The 21,263-nt window shown below is 42.8% G+C and overlaps 1 protein-coding gene across 1 annotated transcript; it reads left to right on the top strand.

Moving 5' to 3' along the window:
- Positions 1-366: 366 nt before the first annotated feature.
- LOC110522551 (guanine nucleotide-binding protein G(i) subunit alpha-1) lies at positions 367-20,874 on the top strand. The gene is made up of 9 exons (XM_021601007.3): positions 367-822; positions 12,950-12,992; positions 13,167-13,308; positions 13,793-13,950; positions 14,067-14,195; positions 15,346-15,475; positions 15,846-15,999; positions 18,045-18,236; positions 18,487-20,874. Exons 1-8 carry the CDS (start codon positions 705-707, stop codon positions 18,233-18,235), a joined length of 1,065 nt encoding a protein of 354 aa, XP_021456682.1. The 5' UTR covers positions 367-704; the 3' UTR covers position 18,236; positions 18,487-20,874.
- The last annotated feature ends 389 nt before the right edge of the window (positions 20,875-21,263 follow it).

The raw sequence follows: 21,263 nt of genomic DNA, 5'->3' as shown, positions 1-21,263 counted from the left end.
GCATTGTCAAAATTAGGATTTAACATTGATGGAATACAATGACTATTATGGTGCAATAAATAGACCTTTATCCAGATATCTACCCTGTTTGTTGGCTATATACTCATATCTCTGGCCCAGGCTCTGAAACCTGGCACTGCACTATTAGGTAGGTGGGCTACTTTCTTGACTTCTGCATTTCTGTAAAGATAAAACAGAGATAGATATGATATTGCATATAATGCACGCAGCTGCTTTTTGAACCTGTCATGTATGTTATAAACTCACAGGTACAAAATGTTGCCTTCATCCCAATGGGTCCAGGGCATCACCTCAAGAGAGCAGCAATATTATCAGTTTGGTGCCAGACAGAAAATACAATTTGATGCGGGTGCTGCGCGCTATCACGCATGCGCATACATTGGGTATTTGAAGAACAGGAAACAAACCTTTCAACAGCGTAAAGAAACGTGAAAATTGTGAACGCTGCCGAAACATCAGAATACGTATACATCGGCAGATAACAGAGATAGAAACAGCAACGAAAAGTAGTTTTCAAGTGAAGTAATAGTGCTGCTGAGAAACAATTTGTTTGGCTAGCCTGGGTGCGAGGCAAGGGTTGTGTTTGAATCTCCGACTCGAGGGAGTCGCCCTCCTTTTAGCTTGTGCATGTTGAACGTTTTATCTTTTTAACTTTTTACACCTTTTGGGGAATCTGCTTGAAGATGGGGTGTACTCTGAGCACGGGTGATAAGGCGGCGCAGGAGCGCAGTAAAATAATCGACAGGAATTTACGGGACGACGGGGAAAAAGCAGCACGAGAAGTCAAGCTGCTTCTGCTCGGTGAGACCAAGACGGAGTGTCGAACGAATGTTTGAATGAAAAGTTAGCTTGCTGGCTAACCTGAGCTAGCTTATATTGCTTAACTATATATCGAACAGTCTTATACAGTTGGTGTACAATAGTTTGATAGTGTTAACATTGATAACTTTGCTGAATGAAATTCAACATCCAAATTGCTAGCTAGTTAACGTTAGTCTAGTCAATAGCTCGCTAACAAGCTACTTAGCTAGCCCTTGTTGGATAGCGAACTACTGGCCATGCAGCTAGCCAAGTACCCCATCCTTAGTTAGCTTTTAACTGGCTAGCTAATCTCTCTCCGGTGTCACGGCCATCTAACTGTAGTCTCAATCAGGGCCCCGTTTCCCTATAGCGATGGAATTGATTCTTTTGAGTGTTTTTAACTCTGCAAATTTCCTACAACGGCCGTACTGTAATTGCGTTTCCCAAAGCACCACGCAGAGAAATCGGTCGTTAAGTGCTTTGTTGGAGCATGTCTTTACTGATAGCGAGATGAAAGGGAGCCCTGCTCTCGGATCATCTTTCTCTATTCAAATATTTCCTTAATATTATAAATATTTCACACTACTGACGACGGAACATCTCCTAGAGTTTACCCAATACATTTGATAAGTCACCGATTTGGAACATTGTGCACATATTAGGCTACACATCATGAAATGGGCATATATTGAGACAAATTAGACAGTAGCCTAAAATAAGCAAATAACTCGATTGAACATGAAATGTATTTAAACATGCCTATTTTAATATAGTCCGTTCGCTTTTCATTTGAAGCGTCTCTTTATACGTCGCTTGTTTGTATCAGTTGCAGACATCGGCAATATGATATTGGTAGTCAACTAGTACTCCGCGTCCACAGAGACACGGATAAACCATGTTATTCCATGTTTAGCGGAGATCTTTGTATAGAGTGACGCGGAAGGGCAGGAAAGCAACCAACTACGCATTCATGGTACTTTCAAGAGAACTGGGAGTGGGGAAATCGAGGTCAAATCGTCCGTGATCTTAGAGGCCGAAGTTTCCAACTTGGAATTCCGAGTCGGATGACCGGGGTTACACGATTTCCCCCCATGTTTTTTTTCCCGTTCCCAGTTGTCTTGAACACAATTCTAAAGTCGGCCATTTCCGAACTCCCAAGTTGTTTTGGACGCGTATTGGCTGTAATGTCTAGTTTACGTCGACTGGTGATGCATTTCATTACGCCGTACATCTTCAGTCTTGCCTCGCTACCGAACGTACAAGTGGCGTGTTTGTAACGCAAGATGGCGAGCCTGGCCATTTCTTTCAAGACAGGATTAATGTATTGTTTCAGGTGACAACTTGTTTTTCCTCAACTTGTTTCTCTAACTCCATAGGCAGTCAAGCTAGTCTAGGTTGAAGATGCCATTGTTTATGATGGTAATGACGTTTGTTTTTGGTTATAGTTATTATGTAGAGGTCGCTAGCTACAATCGTATCTTCAGCCTAGCTTTTAGCTAACTAGCTGCTCTGCAGTATACGCTAGCTTGACTTGCTATAAACTTTGAGGAAAAGTATCTAAACAAAACATGTTTTATTACCAGAAACTATATATTTATCCTGTGTTGACAGTTTGCGGTGGAATACATGAAGTTGCATGTACTTTTTTAGAACTATAAACTAATATTTTTATAAGCATATTGTTTTTCCAGTAGTATATGATTTCTTTCATTACCGACTCCTCTAACCACGTTGAGCCTCATATTGCCACAGAGAATGACACAGCAGCGTTGGTGACTGTGTACATTGACCTGGCCTAACCTCAAATTCCAAGACTTTCACAGCCTTAGTCCTGGGGCCTGATGAGGTTTTAATATAGGGCTCATCAGGCGTTAATTTTCATGCAGATCGAAGCTCTAATCAAATCCAGACATTTATATGCCGGGATAATATTTTATATATTCTTGGGATGGAACATTTGTAAAACAAAGTATTCAACCATAATGTAAACTCACCCCATTCCGTACAAATGTGCGCAACCGCAACATTCAAACGAGGCTACAAAGAACTAACTAACTAATGGGACTGTTGACTTCAAAATCGGGGGTGTGAACTAGGTTTCTATTCAAGCGTTGATCGACATGGTAATGGCTCTATAGTATTGGAGAAAAGTCGAAAAAAACAGACCCTCCCGTTACATTGGGACATGTCATGTCGGAACGTACAGCACGCATAAAGCAATTATTTCTGTCTTACAATCTCTCTCCACCAGGTGTAGCACGTCTCTCATCGTTTAGAAACAAGAAATGGACAGTGACGGGGGTAAGGGTGGGATACCTATTTTTTGCGTCGTCATTGCATGCAATCATCATTCTCAAAGCCGCTGTTTAAGATCACTTTAGCACTGAAACGGGCAGCGTTTAGGTCATGTAATTTATTCTGTTGGAAAGGGGAGAAATTGTGCTTTACAATGGTATTGACATTACAGTTGATCTGGAAGTATTACATTTTTGGGGTGCTAAAATCGGGGCAATGTACGGACCTAGGCGATGTACGAGTTTACGTTAGTTGAAAACCCAATTTTTTTGAGAGCAAAAGTGAAGGTTAGAATCTAGTAGCAGCCATATGACATCACACTAGCTAAAATATGAATCCATAACAATCTCGCTGGAAATGGACACCGATTCTTCTACTCTCCTTTTTGCTATAAATGATTCCCACAGCATAAGAATACTTTTTGTTGTCAGTCAACTACCCAAGTTATTTGTGGTGTGAAGTTCACAGGCTTTATAGTTTCTTCGTTTGCTTCCCAAATAGACTTATGTTTTGTGTATACTACTGAAATATTAGATATGTCTTATATTTTGCAATTGTATCGCTGTTGGGTTTTGTCCATAGGGACTGAACTCAAGCTCTGAATTTCTCATTTTCATTAGAAGTTTTTATTTTTTCTTCTCCTGAGTGTTTGAAAGTGAGACCTGAAGTCCATGCGTGCTGTCTGTGTGATGTGTTTACATGCAAATACTCTGCAGCCCCCAACCTGGCTTCCCAGAAAATGTCCTTTGGCAGCTCAGGCAGTCTAGAAGAAGTGTGTACCCTTGTGCACAATTTAAGGCACATTCCAAGGAAGATGGATAGTGTCATGTTTATGATTCTGGTCTTGGGGTGGTTTTTGATACATTTTGTCAATGTAACATACAATGATTACTAGCGCTCACTAACAAGCTACAGTACATTTGCAAAAAGTTCAACCCAAAGTCACTGTAGGAAACTTCATAATAGATCATTTGGATGATAACATGGAAGTCTTCTCTAATCTTGTGATTTTAGCCTAAACTTGGATGGCCAAGATGTTAACTGAGTAGCTTGTCACTTTCCTCACCCTGTTGGTTGTCTTGATTCTCTACAACAGGTGGTTGCTTGGCAACATGCACAGGCTGGTTCACATTACCAGCTGTGAGGGAAACTGTGGGCTAAACAAATGCAACTGGGGCATAATGAAGCACTCTCACCTGACTGCTTCTGGAAGACCTAGCACGGTTAACCAAACACGCCCGACTCAAAGACTTGGGGATTAACCAAATGTTACCTGGGCAGTGGCTCTAAGACGAGGCACGATGACCCAAACTTTGATGGCTCTAAGAGTGTGGGATGAGTCTAACTTACCTGCCTACCCCTATGAGCCAGTAGGGTCTTTGGCACAAAGCAGCTTTCCCCCAACCATTAGGTGCTCTGCATCCCAGGCATGTTCCAGTCCAGGTCGTGTTAGTTGCAGTATCAGATCTCACACCTGGGGCATAACGCAATGTGTGTTCTATAGGGCTATCTTGGTCCACCGAAAGTCGTCTGTTCTTTCGACTAATTGATTGGTTGAAATGTTAGTGTATTTTTCCATATAGGCACACCCTGTGTTTTCAAGATTATACTATACTGAACAAAACTATAAATGCAACAATTTTACTGAGTTACAGTTCATATAAGGAAATCAGTCAATTGAAATGAATTAATTAGCCCCCAATCTATGGATTTCACGATTGGGCCAGAGGTGGGCCTGGGAGGGCTTAGGCCCACAATCTTAGGAGCCAGGCCCACCTACTCAGAATGAGTTTTTCCCTTCAAAAGGGCTTTATTACAGCCAAATACTCCCCAGTTTCATCAGCTGTCCGGGTGGCTTGTCTCAGACGATACCGCAGGTGATGAAGCCGGATGTTGTCCTGGGCTGGCATGGTTACATGTGGTTGTGAGCAGGGCTCGCAAATAACTTTTTCCCTCGCCATCCCAAAATTCAATTTCAACGGTCCCAAACTGAACGTGAACAGTGACAGATATATAGAGAGAGATATATGTATATATGTATGTGTGTGTGTGCGCCAACATGGGTCTAGGTCATTTGCAGTGGTTTTAAAGTAATTGGTGTATTTCTAAAACAGTCTATATTGCTTAAACTTGTTTATAAACCTTTTTGCATCTTAATGAAAAAAGAAAAATAACCATTACATTTAATAATTATCATTGATTAATTGAAGATGTATACAATATCTCAGAACAATGTAATTGTGAACTGGTTACTGAATTAACTTAAGTTAGAGATGTTACATTCGACTACCAGCTGCCCCATTTTTAAACAAAATAGCTCAAATATAAAATGCGTGTTTTCCCCAGCTTTCACTTTCTCTGCTTCACCCTCGCCTTGACCTTGTTGAGAGCTTGCTAGCAGCCAGGGTCTAAAATCTAAAATTAACCTTTTGGTACACCAGCCACTGTGGCAGGTAGATAATTAAAATAAAATGCATCTAGTAGCCACAATTTTTAGCAACTACAATATATTTAGCTGAAATTACACAAAAATGGATTAGCATGCATTGTAAGGTTTTGAAAACGATGCATTTATTATTAAGTAATGTGAAATATTTCATTTTTTTGTGATCCTAGCCTTTTAACCAAAATATCAGAAGACAAATGTTCACCTTCCACTTTTTAAGGGTGGGAGGTTACCGTGGTAATGCGACTCAAGTCATGTTTGTTCCTGAGCGATTGAGTCTGACTTGTATCCACGTTGCTTCTCTTCCCTAGCATTTTGAAAGTCTAACATTGTTTTGTTCACAAGCTAGGTTGTTTTTATAAAAAAAAATGGCCAAGGAACACAAGGACAACGTCTCACTTCAGTAGACTTACATTTCAAGTAAATTAAACTTTTATGCCTGTGTGCAGTGCTTTTTAAAAATAAATCTGACTCTCTGCGCTTCATGTGTGCACGCACTGCCCCCAGCCAGGCAGTGTTGCAGCGCAAGGCAGAAATACTTTGCACATTTTATTGTGCATTTGGTTCAGGTCAGGTAGATGCAACCATATTCTCTAGAATATCATAGGAGCTATCCATAGCCTACATACTATGCAAATGCACACGAAACCTCAGCTCTGGGCCGGCGGGCCCGCAGACAGACTGGGAGAGTAAAATGTGTATACTAATAGGCCTATTTGCTCAACATTGGAATGATATTATACATTTCCATAACCAAAATATTTAAATTTGCGATTCCTAGGCAGCCATATCATCGTTTGAAACCTGGACGTTTTACATAGCCTATCTTACCTTGGCGCCGGAGAGGATGGCTGCTATTTTTATTGGCTCTTAACAAACAGTTTTTTCCCCCGCATTGTTTAACTTTGTGGAGATGATGTTGCTGCTACTGTCTTTTCTGACCGAAAAGAGCTTCTGGACATCAAAACAGCGATTACTCACCCCGAATTGGACATCTTTTTATTTTATTTTAATAAGTCGGACGGGAAGGATATACTCAACATCCTAACTATTATAGACTACAAAGGGAAGCACAGCCGAGAACTGCCCAGTGACATGAGCCTACCAGACGAGCTAAATAACTTCTATGCTCGCTTTGAGGCAAGTAGCACTGACACATGCATGAGCGCATCAGCTGTTCCGGAAGACTGTGATCACGCTCTCCACAGCTGATGTGAGTAAGATGTTTAAACAGGCCAACATTCACTAGGCCGCAGGGCCTAATGGATTACCAGGACGTTAACTCCGAGCATGCGCTGAAGAACTGGCAAGTGTCTACGCTGACACTTTCAACCTCTCCCTGTCGGAGTCTGCAATACCAACATGTTTCAAGCAGACCACCATAGTCCCTGTGCCCAAGAACACGATGGTAACCTGCCTAAATGACTACTGACCCGTAGCACTCACGTCTGTAGCTATGAATTGCTTTTGAAAGGCTGGTCACTGCGCACATCAACACCATTATCCCAGAATCCCTAGACCCACTCAAATTTGCATACCGCCCAAACAGATCCACAGATGATGCAATCTCTATTGCACTCCACACTGCCATTTCCCACCTGGACAAAAGGAACACCTATGTGAGAATGATATTCATTGACTACAGCTCAGCATTCAACACCAGTGCCCTCAAAGCTCATCACTAAGCTAAGGACCCTGGGACTAAACGCCTCCCTCAGCAACTGGATCCTGGACTTCCTGACGGGCCGTCCCCAGGTGGTAAGGATAGGCAACAACGCATCCTCCATGCTGATCCTAAGCACCACTGTTGTGTCATCGGAAAACTTAATGATGGTTTTGGAGTCGTGCCTGGCCGTGCAGTCATAAGTGTACAGGGAGTACAGGAGGGAACTGAGCACACTAAGGGTGCATGCTCAGTCCCCTCCTGTACTCTGCTCACTCATGACAGCACGACTCCAACATCAAGTTTGCTGATGACACAACAGTGGTAGGCCTGATTTACAAACAACGATGAGACCGCCTATAGGGAGGAGGTCAGAGACCTGACTGTGTGGCGCAAGGACAAAAACCTCTCCCTCAACGTGATCAAGACAAAGCAGATTGTGGACTACAGGAAAAGGAGGACCGAGCACGCCCCCATTAACATCGACGGGGCTGTAGTGGAGTAGGTTGAGAGCTTCATGTTCCTTGGTGTCCACATCACCAACAAACTAACATGGTTCAAGCACACCAAGACAGTTGTGAAGAGGGCACGACTAAACCTGTTCTCCCTCAGGAGACTGGAAGTATTTGGCATGGGTCCTCAGATCCTCAAAGTTCTACAGCTGCACCATCGAGAGCATCCTGACTGGTTGCATCACTGCCTAGTATGGCAACTTCTCGGCATCTGACCGCAAGGCACTACAGAGGGCAGTGTGTACGGCCCAGTACATCACTGGGGTCAAGCTGCCTGCCATCCAGGACCTCTACCAGGCGGTGTCAGAGGAAGGCCCTAATAATGTTCAATGACTCCAGCCACCCTAGTCATAGCTGTTTCATAGCTTATAGCTGTTTCTCTGCTACTGCATGGCAAGCGGTGCACGAGTGCCAAGTCTAGGTCCTAAACAGCTTCTAACCACCCACCCCCCCCCCCAGCCATAAGACCTGAGGTTCTAATCAAATGGCTACCCAGGCTATTTGCATTGCCCCCCACGTTGCTGCTACTCTGTTGTCTAAGCATAGTCACTAACTCTACCCACATGTACATATTACTTCGACACCGGTGCCCCTTGTATTTAGCCACATTGTTATTTTACTGCTGCTCTTTAATTATTTGTTATTCTTATCGCTTATTTTCTGTATTTTTTTAATGGCATTGTTGGTTAAGGGCTTGTAAGTAAGCATTTCACTGTTAGGTCTATACCAGTTGTATTCCTTGCATGTTGATGCATACGATTTGATTTTAATAGCCTACAGCCAAAATCTGACCATAGATAACAAGCAAAGATTTCCTGATATGCCATTAAAACCAGCATTTATTCTACTATCCAAAGGCAGAAAGGCACAATCCTTGTTACATTTTTAGATATTCCCTCTAAGTTTCTACAATTAGGCTGTATATCCATCCCTGTCGCATAAATTTAAAAACGCTCGCATCAGGTGCGTGTTTTAGAATGGTGTTCTCCCATAATAGCATTTTGGAACATTCACGCAAATGGCTGAGATGAGGGAACACATTGCTGCGCCTGTAATGTAAATTATTCATATTTTATCCATTTTTAAGCTATATGTTGTGATTTTTTTTCATCACTCTTCTTTGTTTAAACATTTTAGTATGGCAAATCAAATCAAATTTATTTATATAGCCCTTCGTACATCAGCTGATATCTCAGTGATGTACAGAAACCCAGCCTAAAACCCCAAACAGCAAGCAATGCAGATGTAGAAGCACGGTGGCTAGGAAAAACTCCCTAGAAAGGCCAAAACCTAGCCTGGTTCCTCTCTAGGTTTCTTCCTATGTGGGGTGGCCAGTCCTCTTCTGGCTGTGCCGGGTGGAGATTATAACAGAACATGGCCAAGATGTTCAAATGTTCATAAATGACCAGCATGGTCGAATAATAATAATAATAATAATAATAATAATAATAATAATAATAATAATAATAATAATAATAATAATAATAATAATAAGGCAGAACAGTTGAAACTGGAGCAGCAGCACGGCCAGGTGGACTGGGGACAGCAAGGAGTCATCATGTCAGGTAGTCCTGGGGCATGGTCCTAGGGCTCAGGTCCTCCGAGAGAAAGAAAGAGAGAAGGAGAGAATTAGAGAACGCACACTTAGATTCACACAGGACACCGAATAGGACAGGAGAAGTACTCCAGATATAACAAACTGACCCTAGCCCCCCGACACATAAACTACTGCAGCATAAATACTGGAGGCTGAGACAGGAGGGGTCAGGAGATACTGTGGCCCCATCTGAGGAAGGATATAACCCCACCCACTTTGCCAAAGCACAGCCCCCACACCACTAGAGGGATATCTTCAACCACCAACTTACCATCCTGAGACAAGGCTGAGTATAGCCCACAAAGATCTCCGCCACGGCACAACCCAAGGGGGGACGCCAACCCAGACGGGATGACCACATCAGTGGATCAACCCACTCAGGTGACGCACCCCCTCCAGGGACGGCATGAGAGAGCCCCAGTAAGCCAGTGACTCAGCCCCTGTAATAGGGTTAGAGGCAGAGAATCCCAGTGGAAAGAGGGGAACCGGCCAGGCAGAGACAGCAAGGGCGGTTCGTTGCTCCAGAGCCTTTCCGTTCACCTTCCCACTCCTGGGCCAGACTACACTCAATCATATGACCCACTGAAGAGATGAGTCTTCAGTAGAGACTTAAAGGTTGAGACCGAGTTTGCGTCTCTGACATGGGTAGGTAGACCGTTACATAAAAATGGAGCTCTATAGGAGAAAGCCCTGCCTCCAGCTGTTTGCTTAGAAATTCTAGGGACAATTAGGAGGCCTGCGTCTTGTGACCGTAGCGTACGTGTAGGTATGTACGGCAGGACCAAATCAGAGAGATAGGTAGGAGCAAGCCCATGTAATGCTTTGTAGGTTAGCAGTAAAACCTTGAAATCAACCCTTGCCTTGACAGGAAGCCAGTGTAGAGAGGCTAGCACTGGAGTAATATGATCACATTTTTTGGTTCTAGTCAGGATTCTAGCAGCCGTATTTAGCACTAACTGAAGTTTATTTAGTGTTTTATCCGGGTAGCCGGAAAGTAGAGCATTGCAGTAGTCTAACCTAGAAGTGACAAAAGCATGGATTAATTTTTCTGCATCATTTTTGGACAGAAAGTTTCTGATTTTTGCAATGTTACGTAGATGGAAAAAAGCTGTCCTTGAAATGGTCTTGATATGTTCTTCTGGCACCACTGCGTTATGCACTTTTGCGGCACAAAGGTGTTTAGGGACCATGGAGAGAATGCAAGAACTTTAAACTACTATTTTCGATGCAAAATTTCCAAATTTACTTCAGTTTGACCGGTTTGTAAGTTAATAGAAGGTTGTGAAAACAACCCAACATATTTCTGCTAAGATTTCAGTTTAGCTTGGATGCATATTTTATGTGGTTTGAAATAGTATCAATCTTTATAAGCAAGTTCATCATAACTGCACATTCACTCAAGATGCTGAAAGAAATCACGTTTCTTCACTCGTGTTCCTGAATAACGATTACGCTTACATTTTGGTGTATCACTTTACTGCAAGAAATGGTCTAGATTTCAGTTCCCCTTTAACACCTCTGAACAGTAGACTACAGTTCCATTGACGTGCCATAGGCCGACGTGCCATAGGCCTGCGTGCCTTCAGAAAGTATTCATACACTGGCTTATTCCACGCTTTTGTTGTTACAGCCTGAATTCAAAATCTATTAGTCTCATCTACACAGTACCCCATAATGTCAAACCCAACCATTTTTTTGTTGACATTTTTGCCTGCATTTGGCTTAGGGGTGGACGATATGAAGTAAAATTCAAATCACTATTTTCCACTGTCTGCACAATAACAATACAAATTTAATTAATCTATAGATTTACATAGCGCTCTCACAATCACTACAGCTGTATGTTGCTTTAGAAAACATTTTATTGAGTAGGCTATTATTGAAAGAGGATGTATTGAAACCATAGGCTAATGTATCAATTATAAATAAAAGCAATGTCATGTTTGTATATTGCACACTCTTCCAAATTATAGATTTGCATAGCTGTATATATTCGGCTTAATGTATAAGAAGGATCCGACAGGGTAGTCAGCTATAACTTTTAAGCGGAGATAAGGAATACAATAGTTGTGTATTTTAAGTGATTTGTCTACCTCGCTCTGTGTTTTGGACGTTGAGACTTTACCGCTAGCAATGTGTAGCCTGTCTGAAATACCCTAGTCTTGTCCATTTGTTCAGCTCCAATGCTTTGACGGTGTTCTGTCGGTAGTCATACGTACTTTGCGCTACTCTTTCAAGCCCCAGGATGAAAATGCATCCCTCAGCACAGATCAGTCTGAGTAGACTTTGCAAATTCACTGTCAAGCAGCCTCTGAGTGTTAAGAGGGAAAATGGAGCAGAGCTTCGCCACATGCATGCTTGTAACTTTACAGCAAAGACAACTGCTTGTCTCTAGCCTAAACGGTGCTTGCTTGCTTTCTGCTCATTTTATAGAAATTCACAAACCATGTTGCGGGCCGTTTTAAATTAATCCCGGGTCACAGATTGTTTTGATAACAAACATTCAGCTATGTTAACTAGCTAGCTAACAACCTGTTAACTTGACAATAAGTTTAAGCAAATTTTGATTTGGCACAGGAAAATAAATGTTCTGCTACCCATGAGTAGTGCTTCAAAAGGTTGTTCATATAGGCCTAAACTATATATCAATTTCTTTCTGGTGCGTAATATTTAAAAAGGGAGCAATGTGTGTTTGTGAGCGACAGGTGTGTATGAGAGTGGGAGATGGTGTGTGTGTCTGTTATCTGAAGAGTGACTGCATGAAACAGTTCTCCTTACTGACACAATGACATGCAGATCATTTTATAAGCGTATATTACAGGAGGTTTGTGGCACCTCAATTGGGGAGTACGCGCTCGCGGTAATGGCCGGAGTGGAATAGTGTCAAACATGGTTTCGATGTGTTTGCCATTCCAGCCATTTATTATGACCCGTCCTCCCTTAAGCAGCCTCCACTGATGTATATTCCTTCCTCTCATTCCTCCAGCCAAATCACAGGTAGGCCTTTGCAAATATTAGCAAATCCGCCTTTCTATGCTGTATTCTGTTATACACTGAACAGTGTGATGTTTAGTTCAATGTGTAGTATTGAGTGGAAGTGCGCTTTATTTATTTTCTCTCCTCACTGAGGTATTGCGATAATACTCAGTATCATGATACTTGGCCTGGTATCGTTGTAAAACACTTTTTTTTATCGTGACATTGCTACTCATATCAGTCGTTGCCAGAGTGGATGTGACACTGGATGGTGTACACAACCAGTTAAAGTCAGAGTATAATGTGGGATGCTAAGTCTTCAGCATGCCAGAGCTATAAGCTCATTGGTAGGAAGGTGCAGTTAATTAATCCTATTAAACTAGAGCCTGATGAACTCCCTTTAGGGCAGTACTGACACTTCGTTTCCCAAAGAATACCTATGAGCTACTCAGTCCCTGGACAGGTTAGTCTCATAGGGCCTTGTGCAAAGCGTGAGTTAGGCTTACATGTGTGGATCTCAAGTTAGGATCTAACCCAATAGCTCAAGTCAAAACAGCCATGAATGAATGGAGAATGTTAAGTCTATCACTCATTAATTGGCCTCCTTCCTTCTCTTTCCCTCTGTCCTGGTCTCTCAGGTGCTGGGGAGTCAGGGAAGAGTACCATTGTCAAACAGATGAAGTAAGTTTCTCGTTATCTAAATAGAAATGTTCACTTTAGGTGTATCAATGTCGTTCCAAAACACATTTTGAATAACAAGCAATAGGCCTAGTTGTTTATTCATGCTTTCTTTCTCCTGTTGTCCTACTCTGCCACGTCTTGCTACTTTCCCTCGCTCTCTCCCTCCCCTCCCAGGATCATCCATGAGGCGGGCTATTCAGAGGAGGAGTGTAAGCAGTACAAGGCAGTGGTGTACAGCAACACCATCCAGTCCATCATCGCCATCATCAGAGCCATGGGGCGCCTCAAGATAGACTTCGCTGAAGCAGCCAGAGCGGTGAGTGGAGTAGGACACTGGGAGATCTACATAATGATTCAAGAGCAGTTTGTGCTTTTTAAAAAAAAATAGATTTTTTATTCCTTATAGTTAAGATTAGGTTTTGTGGGGGCAAGCTGATCCTAGATCTGTGCTGGGGAATTCAGGAGTGGTGATGGTTAGTCTATGGGGTCAAATGGCAGGGGATAGGGTTTGGCTATAAGAGGCATGGGGAGGGTTGATTGTAGTTTTAATGGAGAGGTGAAGAAAAGTAATTCCCAGCTCAACCTCTAGCCCTGACCTCAAAAATATACAAATCTGTGCTATTTCATAGATGGAAGAAGTTAATGGGTGGAAGTAAACAATATAGCTCAACTTCACCCACCCAGGTTACCAGAAGGTCTGTGTGGAATCTTAGGTTTAAAACAATAGGGAGAATGTCTGAATAAACCCTACCTTACTGCTTCTGCCTCCTAACCGTTAGTTGTTTCATGTCCCTTACCAGGATGATGCTCGTCAGCTGTTTGTGCTGGCGGGATCGGCAGAGGAGGGCTTCATGACCGGTGAGCTGGCCGGAGTCATCCAGCGCCTCTGGAAGGACGGTGGGGTCCAGGCCTGCTTCGGCCGCTCACGAGAGTACCAGCTCAATGACTCCGCTGCCTAGTGAGTAACACACACACACATAGTCCTGCTTCAGAAAGTACATTAACCTCCTCCATACAACTGCGACATTCAACAAACTGCTGACACTGACCTCCCTATCCATCATTCTCTCCCAGTTATCTGAATGACCTGGACAGGATAGCCCATGGAGCGTACGTGCCCACCCAGCAAGACGTGCTGAGGACCAGGGTGAAGACCACCGGCATCGTGGAGACTCATTTCACCTTCAAAGACCTCCACTTCAAGTGAGACAGTCCCCAGTGTACCCACTCTAAGGGTGCATCTTAATAGTGTCTGAAACTACCTCATTTAACAGCTGTACCCACTAGTGCTCCTTTTTGACAAACACCAATGTTACACAAGTGTATACACCCTTGTGTTATACAAGAGAAATTGTGACAGTAAAGACTTGTGAAGAGCAGCATCAAAACCTCTGCATAATCTAAACCTCTACTTTGTGAGAAGGTGTTAAAGTTCAGTTAGCCATTATGTGAAAGACCAGTAGCCTGGCTTTGGCCCCATGTGAGAACAGGTATGTCATTGCCATGGTCCAGTGAGGCACGTGTGCCGGCCCACGTAGATGGAAACAGAAAAGTCTGAGCCTTGTGGGTAAAACACTGAGGTAAATCCTGTATGGAGATACGCCATAAGGGGGTTTCTCAACAGGCCAAAAGGTGTCGGCATGCTTCAATTCGGCCGGCGGCAAAGCGAACCGAACGAATGTGCTCGCATACTCCCTTAAAAGACCTTCGCTTGGAAAAACTAGAACAAAACAACAATAGTACTTTGTCCATTTTGAGACACTGTAGCCAGTATACACTTCCTCAAAGTCAGAATGAATCTAAGAACTCTGAAATCTGTCATTAATTTTAAACTTTTTGCCAAGGAGATCTTAGTCGTGCAATTTTACATCTAAGATGTTTGGTGTATTTCTCAATGGAGGAAATGTCCATGAAAACGAGTCGTCTCGTTGAATGACAAATAAGACCTTACTGAAGAATCCCTACAGTTGACCAATCAGATAAAGGGGCATAGACTTCGGCTCCTGACTTCAACTGGCTTCAAAAAAACAAAAATCTGTGCTCGAACAACCCCCTAAAAACCTTACCGACTTCCAAAACTAACAAACGTCAAATGTTATATTTGCACAAACTCTTCCGAACTGTTTTGGCTGGAAAGCATGCAGACGCCTTAAGCCAGCTGATGACACCCTCTAGTCTAGAGGGTTCAGTTCAGGGCTAAAGTTTGCCAGCTGTAGTGTTCATGAGGAGTGTGATGGTTTGTGAGAGAATGCAAAACGTTTAATGTGGAGATGTTTGAAAATACTTTTTGAAAGTTTTGTGTGCGTGTTTGCTCGTGTATACTAACAAGTCCGTATGTGTATTTTCTCCCCAGAATGTTTGACGTGGGGGGTCAGAGGTCCGAGAGGAAGAAGTGGATACACTGCTTTGAGGGAGTCACCGCCATCATCTTCTGTGTGGCGCTCAGTGACTACGACCTTGTGCTGGCCGAGGATGAGGAGATGGTGAGACTCATCCCTTGCACATCAGTCATTGATATTGCTCTCCCACACTCTCCCTCTGTAATCCTTATACACTCTCACTCACGCTTCGGTCATCTTTCTCATCTCATTTACTGCAATCCCTCAGTCATCTTTCATTCTTTCTCATATGAAAAAAGTGTTCATTTATCCACAAATCGAGTTTCACATTTTCTGACCCTATTGCGTCAGGAAGACTGAACTACATCATCAGAACCATAGCAACAGTTGTGAAATATCTGTTTTATATGCCTTTTAAAAAAAACATTTTTATTTCAAAGAACAAACTTGCATGGTGTGATACACATGTTTGTGGGTAATTAAAGCATTGTGTGGTTGTCTTTCTGTCCCTCAGAACCGGATGCATGAGAGCATGAAGCTATTTGACTCCATCTGCAACAACAAGTGGTTCACAGACACCTCCATCATCCTCTTCCTCAACAAGAAGGATCTGTTTGAGGAGAAGATCCAAAAGAGTCCGCTCACAATCTGTTACCCGGAGTACGCAGGTAAGAGAGAGTGTTTTTTTATATATATATATATATATCATTATCAGCTACTCTACAAATCATCTTCAATCCCTGATTTTAGTGAACGGTGCTAAGCCTTGCTCAGGTTGAACGCACAGCGAGTTCCAGGTCATCTTAATTGGAGTCATGTTGTGAAGATTATCAGATCTCACCACACATGCAGTCAATTCTGTTTTCCAGTGTTTTTATATCATACTGTAAAACAGCTGATGAAACTAACATTTCAAAAGTGTAAAAACATTTGTTAAGTGTTATTTCCTGATAGTTGCTGGTTGAAAATACACTGCTCAAAAAAATAAAGGGAACGCTTAAACAACACAATGTAACTCCAAGTCAATCACACTTCTGTGAAATCAAACTGTCCACTTAGGAAGCAATACTGATTGACAATACATTTCACATGCTGTTGTGCAAATGGAATAGACAACAGGTGGAAATTATAGGCAATTAGCAAGACACCCCCAATAAAGGAGTTGTTCTGCAGGTGGGGACCACAGACCACTTCTCAGTTCCTATGCTTCGTGGCTGATGTTTTGGTAACTTTTGAATGCTGGCGGTGCTTTCACTCTAGTGGTAGCATGAGACAGAGTCTACAACCCACACAAGTGGCACAGGCAGTGCAGCTCATCCAGGATGGCACATCAATGCGAGCTGTGGCAAGAAGGTTTGCCGTGTCTGTCAGCGTAGTGTCCAGACCATGGAGGCGCTACCAGGAGACAGGCCAGTACATCAGGAGACGTGGAGGAGGGCAACAACCCAGCAGCAGGACCGCTACCTCCACCTTTGCAAGGAAGAGCACTGCCAGAGCCTCCATTACAGCCCAACACCGTGCAGGACGTTTGGCATTTGCCAGATAACACCAAGATTGGCAAATTCGCCACTGGCGCCCTGTGCTCTTAACAGATGAAAGCAGGTTCACGCTGAGCACACGTGACAGTCTGGAGACGCCATGGAGAACGTTCTGCTGCCTGCAACATCCTCCAGCATGACCGGTTTGGCGGTGGGTCAGTCATTGTGTGGGGTGGCATTTCTTTGGGGGGCCGCACAGCCCTCCATGTGCTCGCCAGAGGTAGCCTGACTGCCATTAGGTACCGAGATGAGATCCTCAGACCCCTTGTGAGACCATGTGCTGGTGCGGTTGGCCCTGGGTTCCTCCTAATGCAAGACAATGCCAGACCTCATGTGGCTGGAGTGTGTCAGCAGTTCCTGCAAGAGGAAGGCATTAATGCTATGGATCGGCCGTTTCCCAGACCTGAATCCAATTGAGCACATCATGTCTCGCTCCATCCACCAACTCCACGTTGCACCACAGACTGTCCAGGAGCATGCTCGGGCATTGTAGGGAGGCCATACAGGCACGTGGAGGCCACACACACACTACCGAGTCTCATTTTGACTCGTTTTAAGGACATCACATCAAAGTTGGATCAACCTGAAGTGTGGTTTTCCACTTTAATTTTGAGTGTGACTCCAAATCCAGACCTCCATGGGTTGATAAATTTGATTTCCATTGATAATTTTTGCGTGATTTTTGTTGTCAGCACATTCAACTATGTAAAGAAAATGTATTTAATAAGAATATTTCATTCATTCAGATCTAGGATATGTTATTTTAGTGTTCCCTTTATTTTTTTGAGCAGTGTACAATCTACACAGGACCTTCTAATCAGAAGGTTTGCATGGGCAGAGGTTACAGCTTTCCATGGTGACATCACCATGTGCTTAATTGTTTAATAGACCAATAGCGGCTAGTTTCCAGTTCTCTCCACTCAGGCCACTCCCAGACAGTCTGGGCAAAATTCTTGCTTGAGAAATATTTAGCTAACAAGCTATTTTTGCCCATTTTATTTTTATGGAAATCTATTACAGTAAGGTACTTCATTGTTACCCAGAAATGATTTGAAATTGATATAATGGCTGCATAGGGCCTTTAACATCTCAGGAACTCACAATGGTGACGGTAAAAGACAACTAATTTATGGGTATCTCTCTGTCTCCCTTTGTCCTTGCTCCAACTTTCCAAGGCTCCAACACGTACGAGGAGGCAGCAGCCTACATCCAGTGTCAGTTTGAGGACCTGAACAAGAGGAAGGACACCAAGGAGATCTACACCCACTTCACTTGCGCCACCGACACCAAGAATGTGCAGTTTGTCTTCGACGCAGTCACCGATGTCATCATCAAGAACAACCTGAAGGACTGTGGCCTCTTCTAGGGTAGTCTGAACATTATATCTTATAACATGTTAGAGACTCAATGATCTTGAAAGGCAATTACATGTTGTAATAATAAAGGGGTTGTATTAAGACTGTCTAGAGTCTGGCCTGGACAGATGCTCAATTCCAAATCAGCCCCCCTAGCCTGATGCCATTGTGTAGGTCTGAAACGATTGCATAGGCATTATGGCATGGTACCTAGTATAGCAGCGATGTTTTCTAAACATTGTTTTACCCTCTTTCTATACAGGCAGTGTGGTGGCCAGCGTGTGTTCAGTGACCATTTTCTTTGGGATGTCTGTGGCTGGAGGGGGTTGGATCATGGACACTTTGTAGAGAACTTCACTTTTAACCTCTTAACTTCAAACTCCGTTTTTAAAATGCCATGTAGAAAAATGTTTGTGTAAAATATTTGTACAACTGTCACTATGGCTGGAGATTTTCACTGTTTTTAAGATTTTGTTTTAACCGGTCAAGTTATTTGAAGGATGGAGGGGGGGCTTTGCATTTGTTTCGTCTAGGAAAGGAATGGACACATTTTTCTGTTTAGGTACTTGCGCCTTTGCATGCCTTAGTTTCAGTGTTTTGTTTTTTGGGCTAGATGGTAGATGTTATAATTGAATAACCCCCCCCCCCCCTCAAAAAAAAACATCTCAATATTTTGTTTCTGTGACTGATGGCTTCTGAGAATTAGTGTCCATGGAAATAATGAAATAGACCAATTTTTAAGACCAACTTGCTCTTGATAGACCAATTGACACTGACACTGTGAGCGCTGTGTGTCTGTGCGCATGACTGTGTGTGAGTGCCTTTGCTGCATCACTGTTTGCTTGTGTGAGTGCGTGCAGCTGTGTGACTTAGTGTGCATGAATGTGTGTGGACATACAGAATCAGTGAGAAGTTTTGACACCTACTCATTCAAGGGGTTTTATTTTATTTTTACTACATTGTAGCATAATAGTGAAGACATCAAAACTATGAAATAACAGATATGGAATCATGTAGTAACTAAATGTGAATCAATCTATTTAAAATGTTTGTTTCTTTGAAGTAGCTACCCTTTGCCTTGACAGCTTTGCACACTCTTGGCATTCTTTCAACTTGGTTCACCTGGCATGCTTTTCCAACAGTCATGAAGGAGTTCCTACATCCTGGGCACTTGTTGGCTGCTTTCATTCCCTCTGCGGTCCAACTCATCCCAAACCATCTCATTTGGGTTGAGGTCAGGTGATTGTGGAGGCCAGGTCATCTAATACATCACTCGCCTTGGTTAAAAATCCCTTACACAGCCTGTAGGTGTGTTGGGTCATTGGCCTGTTGAAAAACAAATGATAATACCACTAAGTGCAAACCAGATGGGATTGTGTATTGCTGTGATAGCCATGATGGTTAAGAGTCCCCTGAATGATAAATCACGACAGTTTCACCAGCAAAGTCCTATCACACCACCACCTCAATGCTTCATGGTAGGAACCACGCATGCAGAGATCATCTGTTCACCAACTCTGCATCTCACAAAGACCAACACGGTGGTTGGAAAGCAAAAATCTCAAAATTGAACTCCATCGGTCTAATGTCCATTGCTCATGTTTTTGGACCAAGCAAGTCTCTTCTTATTGGTGTCATTTTTAGTAGTAGTAGAACAGTTGATGTCTGTTACTTGAACTCTGAAGCATTTATTTGGGCTGCAATTTCTGAGGCTGGTAACTGAGTCTTCCTTTCCTGTTGCGGTCCTCATGAGAGCCAGTTTCATCACAGCGTTTGATGGTTTTTGCGAGTGCGCTTGAAGAAACATTCAAAGTTCTTAATTTTCTGCATTGACTGACCATATATGCCGTAAAATATTGAACTGTCGTTTCTCTTTGCTTACTTGAGCTATTCTTGCCATAATATGGACTTGGTCGGACTATCTTCTGTATACCAACCGTGGTCACAACACAACTGATTGGCTCCAACGCGTTAAGGAAAGAAATTCCACAAATCTACTTCGAACAAGGCACACCTGTTAATTAAAATGCATTCCAGGTGACTACCTCAAGAAGCTGGATGAGAGAATGCCAAGAGTGTGCAAAGCTGTCAAGGCAAAGGGTGGCTGCTTTGAAGAATCTCTCAACTTTTTTTGTTACGACATGATTCCATGTGTTATTTCTTCACTATTATTCTACAGTGTAGAAAATAGTAAAAATAAACCCTTGAATTAGTAAGTATCAACTTTTGACTTGTACTGTAAGTACAAAGGGACTCTTACTTTTACTTGTCATCCTCTGTCTGGTTTCTGGAAAAGTGACCAAAAAGGCAACTTAAAATGTCATTTGATGTCACATCGTTGAGGTGATGTTGCAGGCGGTAACATTCCTACACCAAATCATTTTAAAGAAACTTTGAAAAGAGGATGACAACTACAGCATTGTAGCAGACAGGATCATAGATATAAAGTGCAAAGCTAGACAAAGGGAGGTGGATGGGTGGGAGTGCACTGTTATGATGACGAAGACGATATGATTCGTAATGGTTTCAGGTTACATATCTGCCCCCACCCCTCGGTTTCCATTGGATGGGGACGTTAGTGAACTAATTTCCATAATTTTGCTAATAAATAGTTGCTGTGGTGAAACCACAGCATCCTTCACAATGGTGACCTGTGTTTCTTGTCAATTTTGGGTGACTGAAAAACAAACAAACTGCCACCTTTTGGCTTGCAACATTGACATACGAGTATACCAAACATTAGGAACACGTTCCTAACGTTGCAGTTCTTGACAGACTCAAACAAGCGCGCCTGGCACCTACCACCATACCCCGGTCAAAGGAAACAAAATCTTTTGTCTTGCCTATTCACCTGTAATGGCACACATACACAATCCATTTCTCAATTGTCACAACTTAAAAATTCTTATTTAACTTGTCTCCTCCCCTTCATCCACACTGATTGAAGTGGATTTAACAAGGGACATCAATAAAGGATCATAGCGTTCCCCTGATCAGTATGTCATGGAAAGAGCAGGTGTTCTTAATGATTTAAAGTGG

Source organism: Oncorhynchus mykiss, chromosome 1, assembly GCF_057628025.1.
Source record: "Oncorhynchus mykiss isolate SJ-2025 chromosome 1, ASM5762802v1, whole genome shotgun sequence".
NCBI lineage: Eukaryota > Metazoa > Chordata > Actinopteri > Salmoniformes > Salmonidae > Oncorhynchus > Oncorhynchus mykiss.
Note: the sequence above shows the minus strand (reverse complement) of the source record. Positions and strands in the feature narration are given on the sequence as shown.

What these genes read in the sequence shown, in the direction of transcription:
- LOC110522551 (XM_021601007.3), top strand. Translation starts at nt 705, where the DNA reads ATGGGGTGTACTCTGAGCACGGGTGATAAGGCGGCGCAGGAGCGCAGT. An exon ending in AGTCAAGCTGCTTCTGCTCG is followed by an intron (nt 823 to 12,949) that starts GTGAGACCAAGA and finishes CTGGTCTCTCAG; the next exon opens with GTGCTGGGGAGTCAGGGAAG. An exon ending in ACCATTGTCAAACAGATGAA is followed by an intron (nt 12,993 to 13,166) that starts GTAAGTTTCTCG and finishes CTCCCCTCCCAG; the next exon opens with GATCATCCATGAGGCGGGCT.